The 16,166-nt window shown below is 40.7% G+C and overlaps 1 protein-coding gene across 23 annotated transcripts in view; it reads left to right on the top strand.

The window, feature by feature from the left end:
* PSD3 (pleckstrin and Sec7 domain containing 3) overlaps positions 1-16,166 on the top strand; it is a 728,752-nt gene extending 712,586 nt beyond the window's left edge. For all 23 annotated transcript variants that reach the window (XM_063816241.1, XM_024345060.3, XM_024345058.3 and 20 more), the window contains one exon: positions 7,490-16,166. In XM_063816241.1, the coding sequence (XP_063672311.1) occupies positions 7,490-7,705 (216 nt within the window). In that variant the 3' untranslated portion in view covers positions 7,706-16,166. The remainder of the gene's footprint in view (positions 1-7,489) is intronic.

The raw sequence follows: 16,166 nt of genomic DNA, 5'->3' as shown, positions 1-16,166 counted from the left end.
TAGAGACGGGGTTTCACCGTGTTAGCCAAGATGGTCTCGATCTCTTGACCTCGTGATCCGCCCGCCTCGGCCTCCCAAAGTGCTGGGATTACAGGTGTGAGCCACTGCGCCTGGCCATATTTGGGAAGTATTTTTACAGATAATCGAAGATCAGCTTAATAAAGAAATACAGCAAAAAAATGTAATAAGGAGGGGTTACACACTGAAGAAAGAATTTTACTTGAGTAGACAAAGACGCCATTAAACACTTGAGTTGCCTTTGGCTCTTGGTGGTCACAAAAGGCTTTATCAAAACAGCAAATTTTAGTTAATTAAGAGAGAGAGCTCACTGAATGGGCCAGGTCCAAGAAAACGGTATGTAGATTCTTGTCAGCAGAGATCTGCCATTGCAGTTGTATTTGGTAAAATTCCATCCCAAGTTATTTTTCTGATAGTGGGATTATATTATGCTTACACTGCTGGAACTCTATTTACCCTGTTGGAGTATTCCTAGGGAAGGAAGCTGAGTGTGCGGCTCTGGAATTATTTAGAATTGACCTGAGAATGAATCTGCAGAGACAAAGATAAAATCTTTAATAACATAACCAAAGGTAGCAAAACTGCCCCTGAGGCACGCATTTTTCTGGAACTGTCTTTGCCCTTGTAAATGAAAGACACATACCTGAAAGGGCTACATTATGAAGACTAAACAACAATTTCAGAGAATGAATTAAGGCCACTCTTATTAGTTAGAGGCATTGTCAACAACAGGCTACTTGACTGCAAGACTCGTCTTTTTACCGCCACCATGCTTTCCACGGGCTCATTATTAAACATCCCATCTCATTTTTAATGTGCCCTATCTGGAACTATGTTAATTTTTGTGTAGTGATTACTTTGTGGCCTGAAATTATATTAGTTAAAACATATTGTGGCTGTTTCAGATTCCCTTTTCTACCATCTGGCTATAAAAAATTATCAAAGTGAAGATATAATACTTGAATATTGTTATTATTTGTTTAGTACCAACAGCAGATTCCCTCCTGAATTCATATTGATGAGGCTAATATCGTCTGACCCAGAGAACTTAGAATCTTAGGTTAGTATGGAATTATGTATCCAAAGGTAAATGAGCTCCTGATACTTTACATGTCAATTTCATGTGAGAATGATCAGGCAAGTAGATTCCAGATATAAATAATCCTTGACAAATCCTTATCTTTTTAATGTATGCTTTTAGAAGACAAATGTAGAGCGTTCTCTTCATGTTGTAATGAATTGTAATGAGACCTAGTAATTATCCAAATGAGGACTCACTGGAGTCCACCTACAGTGATCCAGTTTCTCACTTTATTTTGAAGCTCACAGTGGGCAATAAAGTCTATTTTTCGTGTACTACTACATAAGAGATTCTCAGGCCCGAATGAGGTGGCTCGCCCCTGTAATCCCAGCACTTTGAGAGGCCGAGGCAGGAGGATCACCTGAGGTCAGGAGTTTGAGACCAGCCTGACCAACATGCAGAAACCCCGTTCTCCAGTAAAAATACAAAATTAGCCAGGCGTGGTGGCGCGCATACCTGTAATCCCAACTACTTGGGAGGCTGAGGCAGGAGAATGGCTTGAACCTGGGAGGCAGAGGTTGCAGTGAGCCGAGATCGCCCCATTGCACTCCAGCCTGGGTGACAACAGCGAAACTCCATCTCAAAAAAAAAAAAAAAAAAAAGATTCTCAGAAAATGGGTCTATGTTTTATGAACCTCAAAAGTATAATATAACCTACGTTTCTCTCTAAAGAGAGAGAAAAAGCCCCAGTCCTAAGCAAGGCAGGCGGTACCTCAGTGCACTGTTGAGGATCTGACACGTGTGGCATCTTGACAACAGAGGTCAAGAGAATATGCAGTGGAAGTGGACAAGCCTTTGCCATGTGGTGGCTTATGAGCTTCAATACTGACAGGGTCAGACCTTAGCATTTTTGTGAAAAACATCATTGGAACGGTGGGATACTGAAGATAAAGGTGTGTTCCCAGAGGATCCTGAGTTAGGAACACATCAGGCATCTGCCATCAACGTGTATATCTATGTTATTTTTCTTTTTCTGGATTCACCATATTACGAGTTCAAAATATATTTTCTACCGGGTATGGAAAAATGTGTTCCTCCTCTTTCTGTTCATGCGCTCAGTGGCGCTTATTCCTTGTCCACTGTGTGTTCTTGGCCCTGGGGATATATTAGTAAACAAATGCAAAGTCCTTACCCTCATGTGATGGTATCTAGTATTGGGGGGCAAAGGAGGAAATCAAAAGGTTTTTTTTTTTTCAAGTAAAATATAAGGCTGTCAGATGGGGAGAAGTGCTAAGGAAAGAATCAAGCAGTAAGAGTAGGTGTTCCAGTTTTAGATTTTGATGGCCAGGGAAGGCCTCAGTGTCAAGGTGACGTTAGAGTGCGCACCTGAAAGAGGTGAGGGAGGGGAGGGAGGAAGGCCTGTGGGCTTTTGGAAGAAGAGCTTTTTGGACACAGAATAGCAAGTTCCACAGGTCCTCGAATAGGAGTGTGTGCCATGGAGGCAGATTCAAGCCCAGGGACAGAACTGAGAGACTGGGCCACGGGAAGGGTGGCGCATGGGTTTTCTAGGGCATTTTAAGGACTCCTGGTTGAGAAGGGTTTTAAGGATGAGAATTAAGGATGAGAAACCACTGGAGTACTTTGGGCAGAGCTGACACACACTGTCTTGCGTTTTAACAGGGCAGTGTCTTTTGAAAGGAGTGCACGTGGAGGGCAAGGAGGGAACAGGGAGAGCAGTCAGGCGACTGTGGGAGGAACCCAGGCGCAAGGTGATGAGCTCGGTCCAGACTAGAAATGGGAGAGGTACTGAGAAATGGTGCAGTTCTGAAGATAGATGGACAAAACTTGCTGACTGAAAGGATGTGAGACATTAGAGAAAAAGAAGAGTGAAGGAGCAAAGCTTTTATTGTCAAATTTCCTTCTTCACCACTGAAGAATTATCCCTAAGCTTTCCCCCTAAGTACTAGAGTGCTAATCATTTCCTAGAACCTGAAAGTGGTTACAGACACAGGCATACCTGAGATACTGCAGGTTCAGTTCCAGAGTACTGCAATAAAGCAAATATCACAATAAAACAAGTCACCCAAATTTTTTTGTTTCCCAGTGCATATAAAAGTTGTTTATAGCATACGGTCATCCGTTAAGTGTACAGTTGCATTATGTCTTAAAAAACAATGTATGTACCTTAATTTTAAAATACCTTATTGCCTACCACCTTCTATCAGAATAGCAAAAGAAGCTGCTTTCATAAACTGTCCTAGCAGACTTCTACTTACATGTCAGGGGCCAAATCTACGCCACAGGGCAGCAGTGGAAACTAACAGAGACAAGGGCCATCACGCCTACTTTAAACCATAATTCCTCTCATGGGGCTGGGCACGCTGGCATTCTTAATAAAGAGCACAGTTCCATTAGTACGAAAGAAGAGGCTGTTCGGGAAGCAGGAAACACCGTCTGCCGCAATATGATTGATGAGCTTCTTGGGTCCATGTTGACCACTTGAACACTGATCATTGTTTTCAGTCTCTGAGCTGGTGTGTCAAACCTTTAAAAAGTAATTTACTGGCCGAGTGTGGTGCCTCACGCTTGTAATCCCAGCAGTTTGAGAGGCTGAGGCAGGCGGATCATGAGGTCAGGAGATCAAGACCATCCTGGCCAACATGGTGAAATCCTGTCTCTACTAACACAAAAAAAATTAGTCGGGCTTGGTGGTGCACGCCTGTAGTCCCAGCTACTCCAGAGGCTGAGGCAGGGGAATTGCTTGAACCCAGTAGGCAGAGGTTGCAGTGAGCCGAGATCGCGCCACTGCCCTCCAGCCTGGAGACAGAGCAAGACTCTGTCTCAAAAAAAAAAAAAAAAAAAAGTAATTTACTAATATACTTCTTGCTGCTCCTTTACTTTTTCTTACACACCAGCTTTCATTTAAAACTTAAATTTCACAATCGGTCTTAGGAAAAAAGATGCAAATCACATCTTCTCTGAAAGGAAGAAAGGAAATAAAGTCTCCCAATGATGCTGTTGCATAGTTAAGAAATATGACCTTCCTACTGCCCAGAAAGAGAATATGAGGCGAAATCAATGAAGAGAGAAATTTCAGTTATGTTTCTTGCCGTTGCTCTCCAGAGCATCATTCAGAGTTATTTTTCTTTATTCTGAGACAATTTTATTTTGTCCTCAAATCCTCTGGATAGCATTTACATATGTGGTTGAGTCTGTAATCCTAGAGATACTTGGCTAAAACTAATACCTGCTGGTTAGTCCTGAAATTAAAGTTATGTTTTCCTCAAATGTTTTGAAGAGGTATATTTGGTTTGGTTCAGTAAAATCTAGACTCAGAGACTGGTAAAATGCAAAGCTACATTTCTGGGTTTTGTAACCTGTGTCCCTATAAGCCTTTTTTAAGTCAGAAATGGGGGACGGCGTTTGCAAACTCATCAACCCTCGAAGGCTTCCTTAACAGCAGGGCAGGCTTTGTTTTCTGGCCCCCCTCACCCCCTTTTTTCTGCTTTGTCTTTTCTTCTGATCTGATGACTCATGCACTGCCACACCTCTGTGCTGTGCCTTTTGTTTGTTGATTGACACACTGATGTAATTTATTTAAGACAATAGCTTTGCAGCTGGAACTGTAAAATGAGTGGATGAGATGGCTTTCCTTCATGTATTTTTCAGGTGGATTTTCCTAGTAGTATCGCTTTATTCAAAGACTACTGGAAAACTGTCCCTATCATCTTTTCTCCTTTTGTCCCCTTTCAAGTGATCTAAACAATTTTTCTTCATTCTCTTTTCGTTGTGTAAACGCTCCAGCTTCATGAAATCGTATGCCTTACGCTGGTTTCCTGAATCTATTTTTAAACTACCTTTAGACTATTTTACTAAACTTTGTTTCTTTTGGGGGTAGTTCTTTTCTGTTTTTTAATCTTGCCACCAAGGCAGTTTAGGAGTAGATTAATTAATAAATTCGTAAAATGAAAAGGAGTTTAGAATCTTTATGTCCTGTGGATATTATCTTGTTCAGTCCTCTGATTTCATAGTGCATCTACTGATGTGTGATACTGATGACATTTTTTACTAGCAAACCTTATGAAACTATCATGTGGCCTTCTGAGATAATGCTTAGCATGCTATTCCGTATTTTGTTACTTCCTTATTGAAATTGGAATGTGTGTTTAGTAATGCTTTAAACTGCAAATAACAATACTTGATAAACAGTGGTTTAACCCATAGGATATTTATTATTCATACTTAACATGATTCCAGAGGTTGTAGCCTTAGGGTTGGATCCAGCTCATCATGTCAACATGGCTCTCTCCGTCTTTCCATTTTTCCTCAGGTGCAGCATGTTGTCCTATTTCCTCATACCTACTGCCCATGTCACGGGGCAGCAGCTTTAGGAGTCATGTCCATGTTAAGGAGGGAATAAGAGTAAGAGGCTAGGCCACATGCAGTGGCTCACGCCTGTAATCCCAGCACTTTGGGAGGCCGAGGAGGGTGGATCACCTGAGGTCAGGAGTTCGAGGCCAGCCTGGCCAACATGGCGAAACCCCGTCTCTACTAAAAATACAAAAATTAGCTGGGTGTGGTGGTGTGCGCCTGTAATCCTAGACACTTGGGAGGCTGAGGCAGGAGAATTGCTAGAACCCGGGCGGTGGAGGTTGCAGTGAGCTGAGATCATGCCACTGCACTCCAGCCTGGATGACAGAATGAGACTCTGTCTCAAAAAAAAAAAAAGAATGAGAGGCTAACACCAGTGACTTCTCCTTAAAGTCTGTCCCTTTTATCAGAAAGCAAAATCTCTTTCCCAGAAGCCCCCCAAAAGACTCTTCCTTACGTCTTACTGGTCACAATATCACATGGCCCAACTTAGCTACAAGAGAGACTGGGAAAGTAAGTATCTCTGGTTTTATCAGTCTTTGTAGTGAAAGGCACGTAAGAGTAGAGGGAGTTGAGAATGGCCTTTGACTGGCCAAACAACAGTGTCTGTCAGAGGAGTCATCCTAAAATCTATATACATATAATCTATATTTTCATATCAATGGAGGTAATATAGCTTAAGAGCCATGGGTTTTGAACTCAGATTGCCTTGGTTCAAATCCCAGTTTCATTTCTTCCTTACTTTGACTTTGAACTTCTCGTTGCCTTTGTTGCCTTAACTGTAAAGCAGGGATGGTAAGTTATCAGTTGTGTATGAATATTGTGTGGATGACCTGTGTTAAGCTGTTGGCACTCAATAAATGTCATCATCGGCAACCAACGCTCACACCCGACTTGAATACTGGCCAACCCCAGAACATACTGAATGTCTAGCAGCTTTTTCCCATTGTTAAACCAAACAGCTTGAAAAGGTAGCACTTCTAAATTACTAACTTAAAACTGACACATACAAAACCCCAATCTGACTAGAAAAATCCCTAAGACGGATGTATAGTCAAAACAGAATTTGCCTGCCTTTGTTGGGACAGTTTATAACTGACATGTTCTTTGGTTTAGAAATAAAACACTTTAAGCTTTCTATAAATTCTTCATGTGTTGAGGCAGGATGGTGGAATACTTACTTTACCAGAATGTATCAAATTAAGAATCTGAGACCCTTCTCTAATTTGCAACATATATGATAGTTCTATATATTGATTGGGATAGAAACTGGAAAAAAAAAAGTGCCAGAGCCATGGAAAAAGAAAAAAAAATCTTAGATATCCAAGAGACGGAGGAATCAAGGAACTGTTTGAAACATAGTAGGGTACTCAGTACATAGTTGGTAATGAATATTGTTGATTTGGAAAAGCATCAGAAAATAACTTGAAATTCTGCCAACTTCATACTGTTCATAGCAGCACCTGTTCATAATAACCGGAGAAGTGGGTAATCCTTGCAGAAAAGCAACGGAGGGAAACCCAGAGCAGCTTCTAGAAGGTGGTATGGTCTCATAGGGGACTGACTGTCCAGGAGATTCGCCATGGAATGGTCCCTCAAGGCAAGCCTTTGTAGGGTTACAGGGAGTCAGAAAAAGAGTAAACAACCATATCCAAGCCAGTTTCATGTGAGGCCTGGACTACCTGGGGAGGCTCAGGTGACTTTGGTACAGAGCCACAAGAGCCATGCAGCCGCCGAAAACCAGAGGTGACAGCTCCTCCAACTTAGACCCTTCTCATGCCTGAGTGTTCTAGATTCATGGTGTTCCATCTGGTAGCCAGCAACTCCAAGTTGACATTCCGTCAGAATCTAGAACAAATGAGAACTAAAATTCTAACTTAATTTCTTATCTACATAAGACAGTCTCTGTAGTTGCCTCTCATGTGCCCAGTAAGTGCCCAAGTAATTTGTCAGTTTGGGAAATGAAGCGAAGTCTTCAACAGCCATTCACACTCTCCAGGTGGGTAATACACAAGTGTGCTGCACACGTGCATTTTGAACAGTTTTCTGACTACCGTTGTTCTCTGGCTTTGCCTTCAGAAAACCCGCTATGAAATGTATGTCAGCATTCTCAAGGAAGGAGGCAAAGAGCTACTGAGTAACGATGAAAGCGAGGCTGCAGGACTGAAGAAGTCGCACTCGAGTCCTTCGCTGAACCCGGATACTTCTCCGATCACTGCCAAAGTCAAGCGTAACGTGTCAGAGAGGAAGGATCACCGACCTGAAACACCAAGCATTAAGCAAAAAGTTACTTAGAGTCCATCTGCGGCCAGGAAGTGCTGGTCATGGAGCAAAATAGGGTTTTTCAAGATCTTTCTGGTAATCCGTGAATATATTTAAAAAAAAAAAGTCTGTGACAAAATGGTGCATTAGTAATTTTTTCTATTGTATATTTTTGTTAGTTTCTGTACAGATTGTCTTTGCTCTTGATTTCTTTTGCTTTGATGATTTTTGCAACTTGATAGCTAATGCACCTTTTCTGTGAGGAGGAGGGGATCGTGATTTCAGAATGAATTATGTATCCCTTCTCTTTTGGGTTTCTCTTGTTTGCAGTCTGCTCAGTTGTTTTATGTATTCTCATATCAACTGTTAAACTTTTTTTTAAGGTTAAAGAATTTAATCCATTGTGAAACACTTAACTGGACAAACTGTAGTTTTAGTAAATTCTAGCTGGAGTTAATATACGCCTTTATATGTGAAATCTTGCCCAGTCACAGAGGTAGAATTGAGCACTCACAGATGCTCCAGTAAGAATCACAGTGCTGGGAATCTAGTTGCTCCAATATGAGGCAGCTTCATGTGCAGCTTAGCACTTGTTGTTGAGATCGGACCCTGCTGGAAGCAGGGAAAAGGAGCGTGAAGATCGTAGGATTGAGAACTTAGGGAAGCACATTAGCTTGCTTGAAGTGCTGATTCCATTTCAGCCAAGCAAGGGAAAGAGGAAGTGGAGTCATTTTGCCTTTGAAGGCTGAGGAAAGATTGATACCCAGTGTATTTTGTTTGCTAAAGGATGGGGGCAATAATCGGCCCTTGAGGAGCTGCAGCAGTAGGCATGTGCTCAGTCTGCAGGAATTGTTACCTCACTCCCACAGGGTCTAGACTAGAAATCCATCATCTCTATCATTGATATCCTTCCATCCAGGAATAGATTTTTCTTACTCTACATATGTGTGTGTGCGTGCGTGTGTGTGCGTGTGTGGGCATGGGGTTGTGTCCTGGTTGTGATATTGAGGTCTTCCTTCCTAACAAATTAATACTAAAGTGAAACAGCTTTTCTTGTGTCCTTAAGACAAAATAAGGAAGGAAAACGTAGCTGCAGTTGTCCACGATGGATATTGGTTCTTTAAAATATATCTGAAAGTAATAGTCAGAAGGAATTATGGTTGGAAAACTGAGGAATCTTCTGGTTGCAGGTGCAAAGTGACTTTGTTTATTCTTGTCTCAGTCTCCTTGATAGCCACTTCACTCTGCTACTACTCAACTTTCTCCTAAAAATACTTTATCTATTTTCAGTCCTTTCTTTCTGTCTACTCAAAATGGTTCTATTAACTTTGCAGTCATGAGCTTGTTCCAGTTACAGTCCCTTTGAAGTTCAGGGTGATAAACAGAATATTCTTCTGTAGAGGAAGAGAAAGGAGTGAAAGTTTAGCCCACTGAGACCTAGAGCTTTGTGATTTCCTAACCTTGAAACTCTGTAATCCCTAAAGTTAAAATCTCCACAAGTGGCACAACTTCAGAACTAATAGTATCACTTTGATTTTTCTTTTTCCTCCCTTAGAAATTTTCTCTAGTTCTATAGTTTATTTGTTGAAGGTACTATGACCAAAGAATCAGCTGCTCTACATGAATAGCATGGTTCCAGTGAATTAGAGAAAACCTGCTGTAAAGCCATGGTAGTGTCTAAGCGGTATGTTATTATGATGTACTAGCATTTATTTACAGAATTATTTATTAACATTTACTTCCTTCCCCTCTGTAAATGTCCATGACTATTGCCCAGAGAAGGCTTACCCCTCTCTAGGGTTGCAGTTGCTTTCTTTGTAATAAGTATTTTGCCACACCTGTAAAAAAAAAAAAAAAAAAAAAAAAAAACCTCACTTTTAACTCTCTGCCTTGCTTGGGTAAAGGCAGTAACTAAGTTTATGTTTCAGAACTGCAAAACTAACAGGATAGTTACCAATATGGCCCATGTATCAGAGTGATTTTTGTAGCCTCTCACTGAATCCAACATATCCACAAGCAAGTTATCTGTCTTTCTACCTGATAATCTAAATTATCAGGATATTTGTTTTCTGCCTAAATGTTTATACTAAGCAGAGGGGAGAGAGGTACCTAGACCATGTCATCTACGAGCTTCAGTAACTAAAGAAAAAGGAACTTCCCTGAGTGGCTTGAATGTGTTTGCCCACAGTCTATATCTATGTATATAGAATGTCTGTATGTATTTTACTTATTTAATATACATTGAATGGTACCTTGCTACAGTATTTCTGACATTTAGAGTAGTGTTGAAATACTCGGCTAGCATCAGCACCACTATAGCACTGTCCGTGTCATATGAGTCACTAATATTAACTCCAGGGACTTCTGGATAGGCTAATAGATCATTGGATACGAAGGGCTCTTTTGAAGCTTCAGTATACCATGTTTGCATAGTTTATCTTTAAAAACAACTTTAAAGGTTCTTTTGTGAGCCAGGATCTCAGACTGCCGTAGCATGATGCTGTCCATCTTTAGCGCATGGGCTGAGAACACCTCTTCCCTGAGGCTTCTGAAGGTTGCTATCTGTCATGAGTGCATGAAGGAGGCCAAGAGTTTATGCTATGGGAGGAAACAGTCACTGATTTGCCTAGATTCTGAGAGTCTGGCCCATAGCCAACCACATTTTCCTTTGGGATAATTTATTTGCTGTGGTATCTAGCCAGAAGAAATTGAGGATGTTTCCTTTCACAGCTGCTCCAAGCCTGTTGCCCAATTCACGGTACAAGGGAGCACCCCTTCCCTTTCCTCTGAAGGTACGCCACCCACCTCCGTCGCCCACCTCAGCGCCCAGGAGCCTTGGGACTTCCTTCCATATGATAAATCATTCTTCTTCACGTCAATACACTTCATATTAATTTCTAGTATAGAAAATCTTGACAGCTATCAGAATGCCTTGGTCATAGTCTTGTTGCAAAATTGACCATACAGGTGGCCCATGTATAAAATCTGAATTTTAGGGGTTTGTTCCCACCTCGCATGCTGGCTTTTACAGGGAGGTGTCTGGGATTCCTCATTAGCAATCAAAACTTAATTACTAGGATGCAGAGTCCTTACTTGATCGCCAGCCCGTAGGCATTTCTGAAGTGCACTTTTTTGAAACATCATTTTGCTAACTCTCAGCAGTGTCTAATTAAACTGAGCAATACTTTTGTGAATTTTAATTAATCTCAGCCAAACCCTGATGGGAGAGAGTCCTCTGATGGAAATGTAGTCCCTGGATTATGTGTAACCTTTTTATTGCTCTTAGATGCGGAGGATAGAAAGCATTTTTTGGTGCAGTGGTCTTGTGGCACACACAAGACCCTCTATGCGTCTCCAACTGTTATCCTAATCTAGAAAATGAGGACTGGCCCCTAGGCAGAAGTGACATGAGGAATTAACTCTGAAAGAGGAAAATCTGGGTGGCTTTCCAAGGCTAAGATAGGTTTGTATTTCACCCTGTGGCCAAGCTACAGAACTTCTGAGATTGTGGAAGAATTTTTGCAACCAGCAGGGAAAGAGGCCTCTTACTGCCTAAACACAAAGTTACGCTGAGCTTTTCTACTGTCCTTTGCCTATTGCTCCCTCTATCATGTAAAGATCTGGGAAGGATGAGAGGCAGGGCCTGCTTGTCATGAGCTGCACTCTTCTCTTTTTAACTAATCATTGACAATTGGAAGAAAATTGACGTTAAAGAAGTTTCTCCATTGTCTTACTAACAAAACCTTTTGGGTTTCATTCATTGTCCTTGAAATTGAGTTCCTTTGGCATTTTTCCTTGTAGTCATCAGTTAAGCATGTTGCATCCTGAATTCACAGGAAGTTTAGCTTTGCAGGTTTGAATCTCTGTAATTTAACTCCCGTGGACTTGGTCGAGTTTTCAGCAGGTTGGGAGCCACCTCTCTTCATTTCAGCAGTGAGTCATCCCTTGACTTTTCAAATGACAGAATTTTTTCCAGTTGTAAAATTAGCACTGTAAAACAAAGAACCAAAGTGGCATCCTAAGAGTTGTTAAACCTGAAGTCTAGTTTATGAGGAATTGTCCAAGTTGGAGTTTAAATAGTATCTGCTTTTGTCTCAAAGCATCTAAGTTATTCTGACAGAAAATGGTAAGTCACCTTTGCAGGCAGATGCGCCTCTGGGCCTCCTACCTTGCTCCACAGCTTTCTGGCCATCTTGTCTCCCAGGCCATGCCACTGCTCTGCCACAGGTCAGCAAATTTCTTTCCACCAGTCTTATAGCATCTTACATGATCAGATCATCACAGAATAACCCCGTGATAGATTATTGATAGCAATAGAGAGGGGCTTTGTCACTGATTTTTCTCTCAGATTCCTTTTCCATCTCTCATCCATAAAGGAAGGACTGAAATCCAAAGGCATTCTCCTTTTGTACCTACAGTATCCAGAACCCATGTGGGCAGCCTTCTGCTTATGACAATAATTGGCCCATTGCATGCAGACAGAATGTCTTCATAGAGAGAATGTCATTAAATACTTGAATCTGCATGACAGTTTGACTTGAATGCAACAGCAGGAAAATTTTGCAAGTTACATAATTGTATATACAGTAGGTTTTCTTAAGTCTCTTCGGTTCATCCTTTGTAATTTGTGTGTGTACCTGTAGTATTGCAGGCTTTTGGAGACTATTCTTACAGGTAGTATGTCAGTCATCAAAGAAAATGCTGTCACCTGCCATTGTTGTATTTGTGGGTATCTATAGTTGTATGTATGTAAATGCATCAGTGTGTAGATTGCATATCAGTGTATGGTACATGTACATCAAAATTATTTTTGTCCTTAATCAGTGTGATATGAAAAGCAAGTACAACCTCATAGGACTGATTATATAATGAAGTTTTTGAGAGTATATATAGTGGTATTGTTTTATTAAACTTAAATTCAAATAATATTTTGATTAAAATTTTTAATAAGACTTTATGCTAGAAAATTCTGTCTTTGAGCTTTGAATCACCAGGGCAAAAATGACTTTGAACTAACCTTGTGAATCTTTTGCAGTGTACTGTGTGCAATACCAAGGGCATAGCTCCCTGTAATTTGGGAAATTCAGAAAGAAAAGAAAAAAAAAAAAAAAAGGCAGCCTGTGCAGTCTTAGTAACTTTAGTATTAAGAGCACTTAAAGTCAAACTGACAATTTTGGGCTTATTACAAAATGTGATGCTTTAAAGCACACGTTCTTTATTGTTGTTGTAATTAGTCCATAAAAAATATAGCTTTCGGAAGAATTAAGTACCCACCATATCATTTATGTATTTGTGTATGTTTTACGGGAGATCAAACCACTCTCGTGGTGCCGCATCCGTACTCGCTTGACTTGGAAGAAATATCACAAGCACTAAAGTATATCAGGGCATCCCAGGATTGGGTACTGTATCCTAGGTTTGCAGTTGCAGAAATTAGCATCTAGTGTCACAGGTAAAAGAATTTCAGGACCAGGTTTAAACTTTATTTTAAATATTTTTATACTTAGGTCTCTTTTTCCTGCCTCTCCCCAAAGAAGAGCCACTGGCCTTAGTTGTTTGAGCTTACTGCTTATATTATAGAGTGTAAATAGATAACTAGAGACTAAAATTTTATTAACCAGCATGTTTGGTATATTTAAAGCAGTGACTGAGTGTGTTTGAGTGAGTGGCTGAGTGCAGTGTCTTTTGTTTAAACACACTGCCTCGTGTCTTTGTAGCTGATTCAGAGAGTTTGAATTGTGGGGTGGGAGACTAACTTCAGCTCCAGGCTGCAGTAATGTGTTGGTAGTTACACTTGAGGCATTTTTTTTGTTGTTGTTAATTAACTCTATAGTCTCAAACTATTTTTGCAAATATATCATTTTTCCTAATTGGTTCTTGACGTGCAGTGGACTGGCTCTGTGAATGATTGGCAGGGTCTTAGTTTTGCGAGAGTATTTCCTTCTAAGAATTATTGTGATCTGCAGCAACAGCCATTTGATTCAAAAATCATGTAGAAAAGGAGTAGGAGAAGCAAAACGTTTCATTTTTGGGCCTTAACCATTTGAAATGTTTGGACTTTAAACATAAAGCCATGGAGTTTATAAAGCCAAGTAACCATTTGACATGGATAATAATATCTACTCTAGAGAGAGTATATATGCACATTGATTTTTAATGCTGTTAAGATACTTTTGTAAACCTGTAGGAACAAGAGTAATTAGACCAAATTGAAGCTTAGGGGACAGTAAACTGGTTGCTTTCCATTTAGGGTAACCATGCATGTGGTTAGTCCTCTACTCCTGAGATTCAGAACCAGTTGACTGGCCCCTTAGGTGTATAAGGAGAAAAGTTGACACGTCTGGGACCTCTGACATGTGTACACATGCTTGCACACATGCACACACAGTGAATGTTTTAAGTTATACAAACATAAGACCTTAAGATGCAAAGAGCCAGAATATTCTAAAGAGGTGATGAACAGAGGGGGTGGAAACTGCATCACAGATGTTTTCCAAGGGCCAGGGTGGAACTTGAGCTCTAGTGTCTGACTTTGAGATGCATTATATTTTTGACACATAAATGAGGGGATCCATATCACATTCTTTCTTGTGGACCACCAAATTGAAGGCTTTCTTGTAATTCACAAGCAGCAGCTCTCCAGCATCTCTCCGTAGCCTGGGTGAAGTCCCAGAAGCTGGTGTGCATCATTTTCCAAGGTGGCAGAGCTGCTTGCTCTGCAGATCATTCCTTTGAGAGAGGAGTACAAGTGAAGAAACAAGGAGGCACTTCCTGTAGGAGCACTGATGTGCCTTGTCCACACTCCCCTCTGAGCTTTACTGGTAAGAGAGCTCCGACTGAACATGCTGAGCAGTTGAGCACTTTTCCATCAGCAACAACAGCGAGGATGGAAATGGAAAGGAACCGAACTAAAATGCATTTCCCTTTGCAGGGCAGAGAGCTAAGCTCTTAGGAATAGTGTTATAGAAATAAGCACCCTAACTTCAATTCCTGAAAATGTTGGTTAATGGAGAGAATTTTGGAGTTTCACTTAATATTTTCCCATCAGTCGACATAAATAAGTCTTCAGACGCTCCTAGAAGAGTCCCAGCCCAAGGCTCGATTAAGGACCACACTGCAGGTCTGAGGCTCACTGCTCTGAGTCCTGAACACCAGAGCCCTGCAGAGGGTGGTGATAACACATCATCTCTGCAAAGAGGAACCTCTCCCCCGGCCGCCACTTCACTCAGGCTTCTACTGAGCAGCAAGGACAGCCTGGGTTTCAAATGCCACTTCCCCTGCTTTAGGGATCCAGGTGTCCTGATAGCATGACCCTGCTGAGGCAAGGTATCAACTCCGAGAGTGACTGAGTCACTGAGCGTGGCACATGAACAAACGTCATGACAAAGATTCTCTGAGTGAAGCTAACACCACGTATTTTACCTTTGCAAAAAACAAACTGGCACCCTGAGTTCTAACTACGGACGGACGATATCTTTGCCTCCACACCCAGATTCCTGGAAATGGCTAACGTTTCCTTTCTAGGGGAAGGGTCGAGGAATACTCAAGTGCTAGCTTAGCAGCTTTGTTCAGTCCAGATCAGAGCTGTTAGGTAAAGGCCTAACCACCTCCCTGCAGTCTCTTATATCTCAAGCTTTAGGAACCCATTTCTAAATGTACACTAGCGGAGAATTTATATTGTCAGCCTTGATCACCATAGGACAGGCAGAAAGGCGATAATTTGTATCTTTTAATATAAAAGAAGCTTTTAACTTTTCCAGCCTATTATAATAACTGAGTTATATTCACTGTGGCTCAAACTAATTGGCATTGTGGAACATTTCTTTACCTTCAAAGTTTTCTCCACCAGCCATTTCAGTTCTATTGCAGTCCTGGTGCCATATGTCCCCTGCAAATTGTGAAAGTAATTAGTGACAAAATAGCAACCTGCTCCTTTTCAATGGCGAAACTGTCGGCATTAGCAGATTTGGGTAAGCTGGCGGTACTATAACACGTACTGGAAACCTGTTCCTCATCACCACCTACCAGATTCTGGAAATGCCGTCTTCTAGAAAACGATGGCGTTTGTGGTGGTCTTCTTTTGAATGGAACAGTAATTTGTGTGGATATTGTTAAAGTGTTTAAAGAATATTTTGACAATTAAGTTTACATTTTACAATTGCTTTATTTTTTATTAAAATAGTTGTATATAAATATTACCCTATTTCACTGTTGTTCAAGTAAATCTAAACCTCGTAGACAAGTGAGTCACCTGATATGTATAGAAGCTGTGATATATAGAGTACATTTATTGTGTAAATGTTTATGAATATAATTGTTCCTGTGTTTTTATAAGTTGGGGATATTTTGTTGTTCTACAGCAACAAAATTTATTGCATTTAAATGGTTTTTATGTAATAGAAATCATGCAAAATAGTGAAGGATTTAAAATATGTATATGATATATGTAAATGTACAAACTTTAGAAAGAAATAAATCCAACAAATTTCAATCA

Source organism: Pan troglodytes, chromosome 7 (genome assembly GCF_028858775.2).
Source record: "Pan troglodytes isolate AG18354 chromosome 7, NHGRI_mPanTro3-v2.0_pri, whole genome shotgun sequence".
Lineage (NCBI taxonomy): Eukaryota > Metazoa > Chordata > Mammalia > Primates > Hominidae > Pan > Pan troglodytes.
The sequence above is the reverse complement of the archived record's forward strand: the minus strand, read 5'-3'. Positions and strand labels throughout refer to the sequence as shown.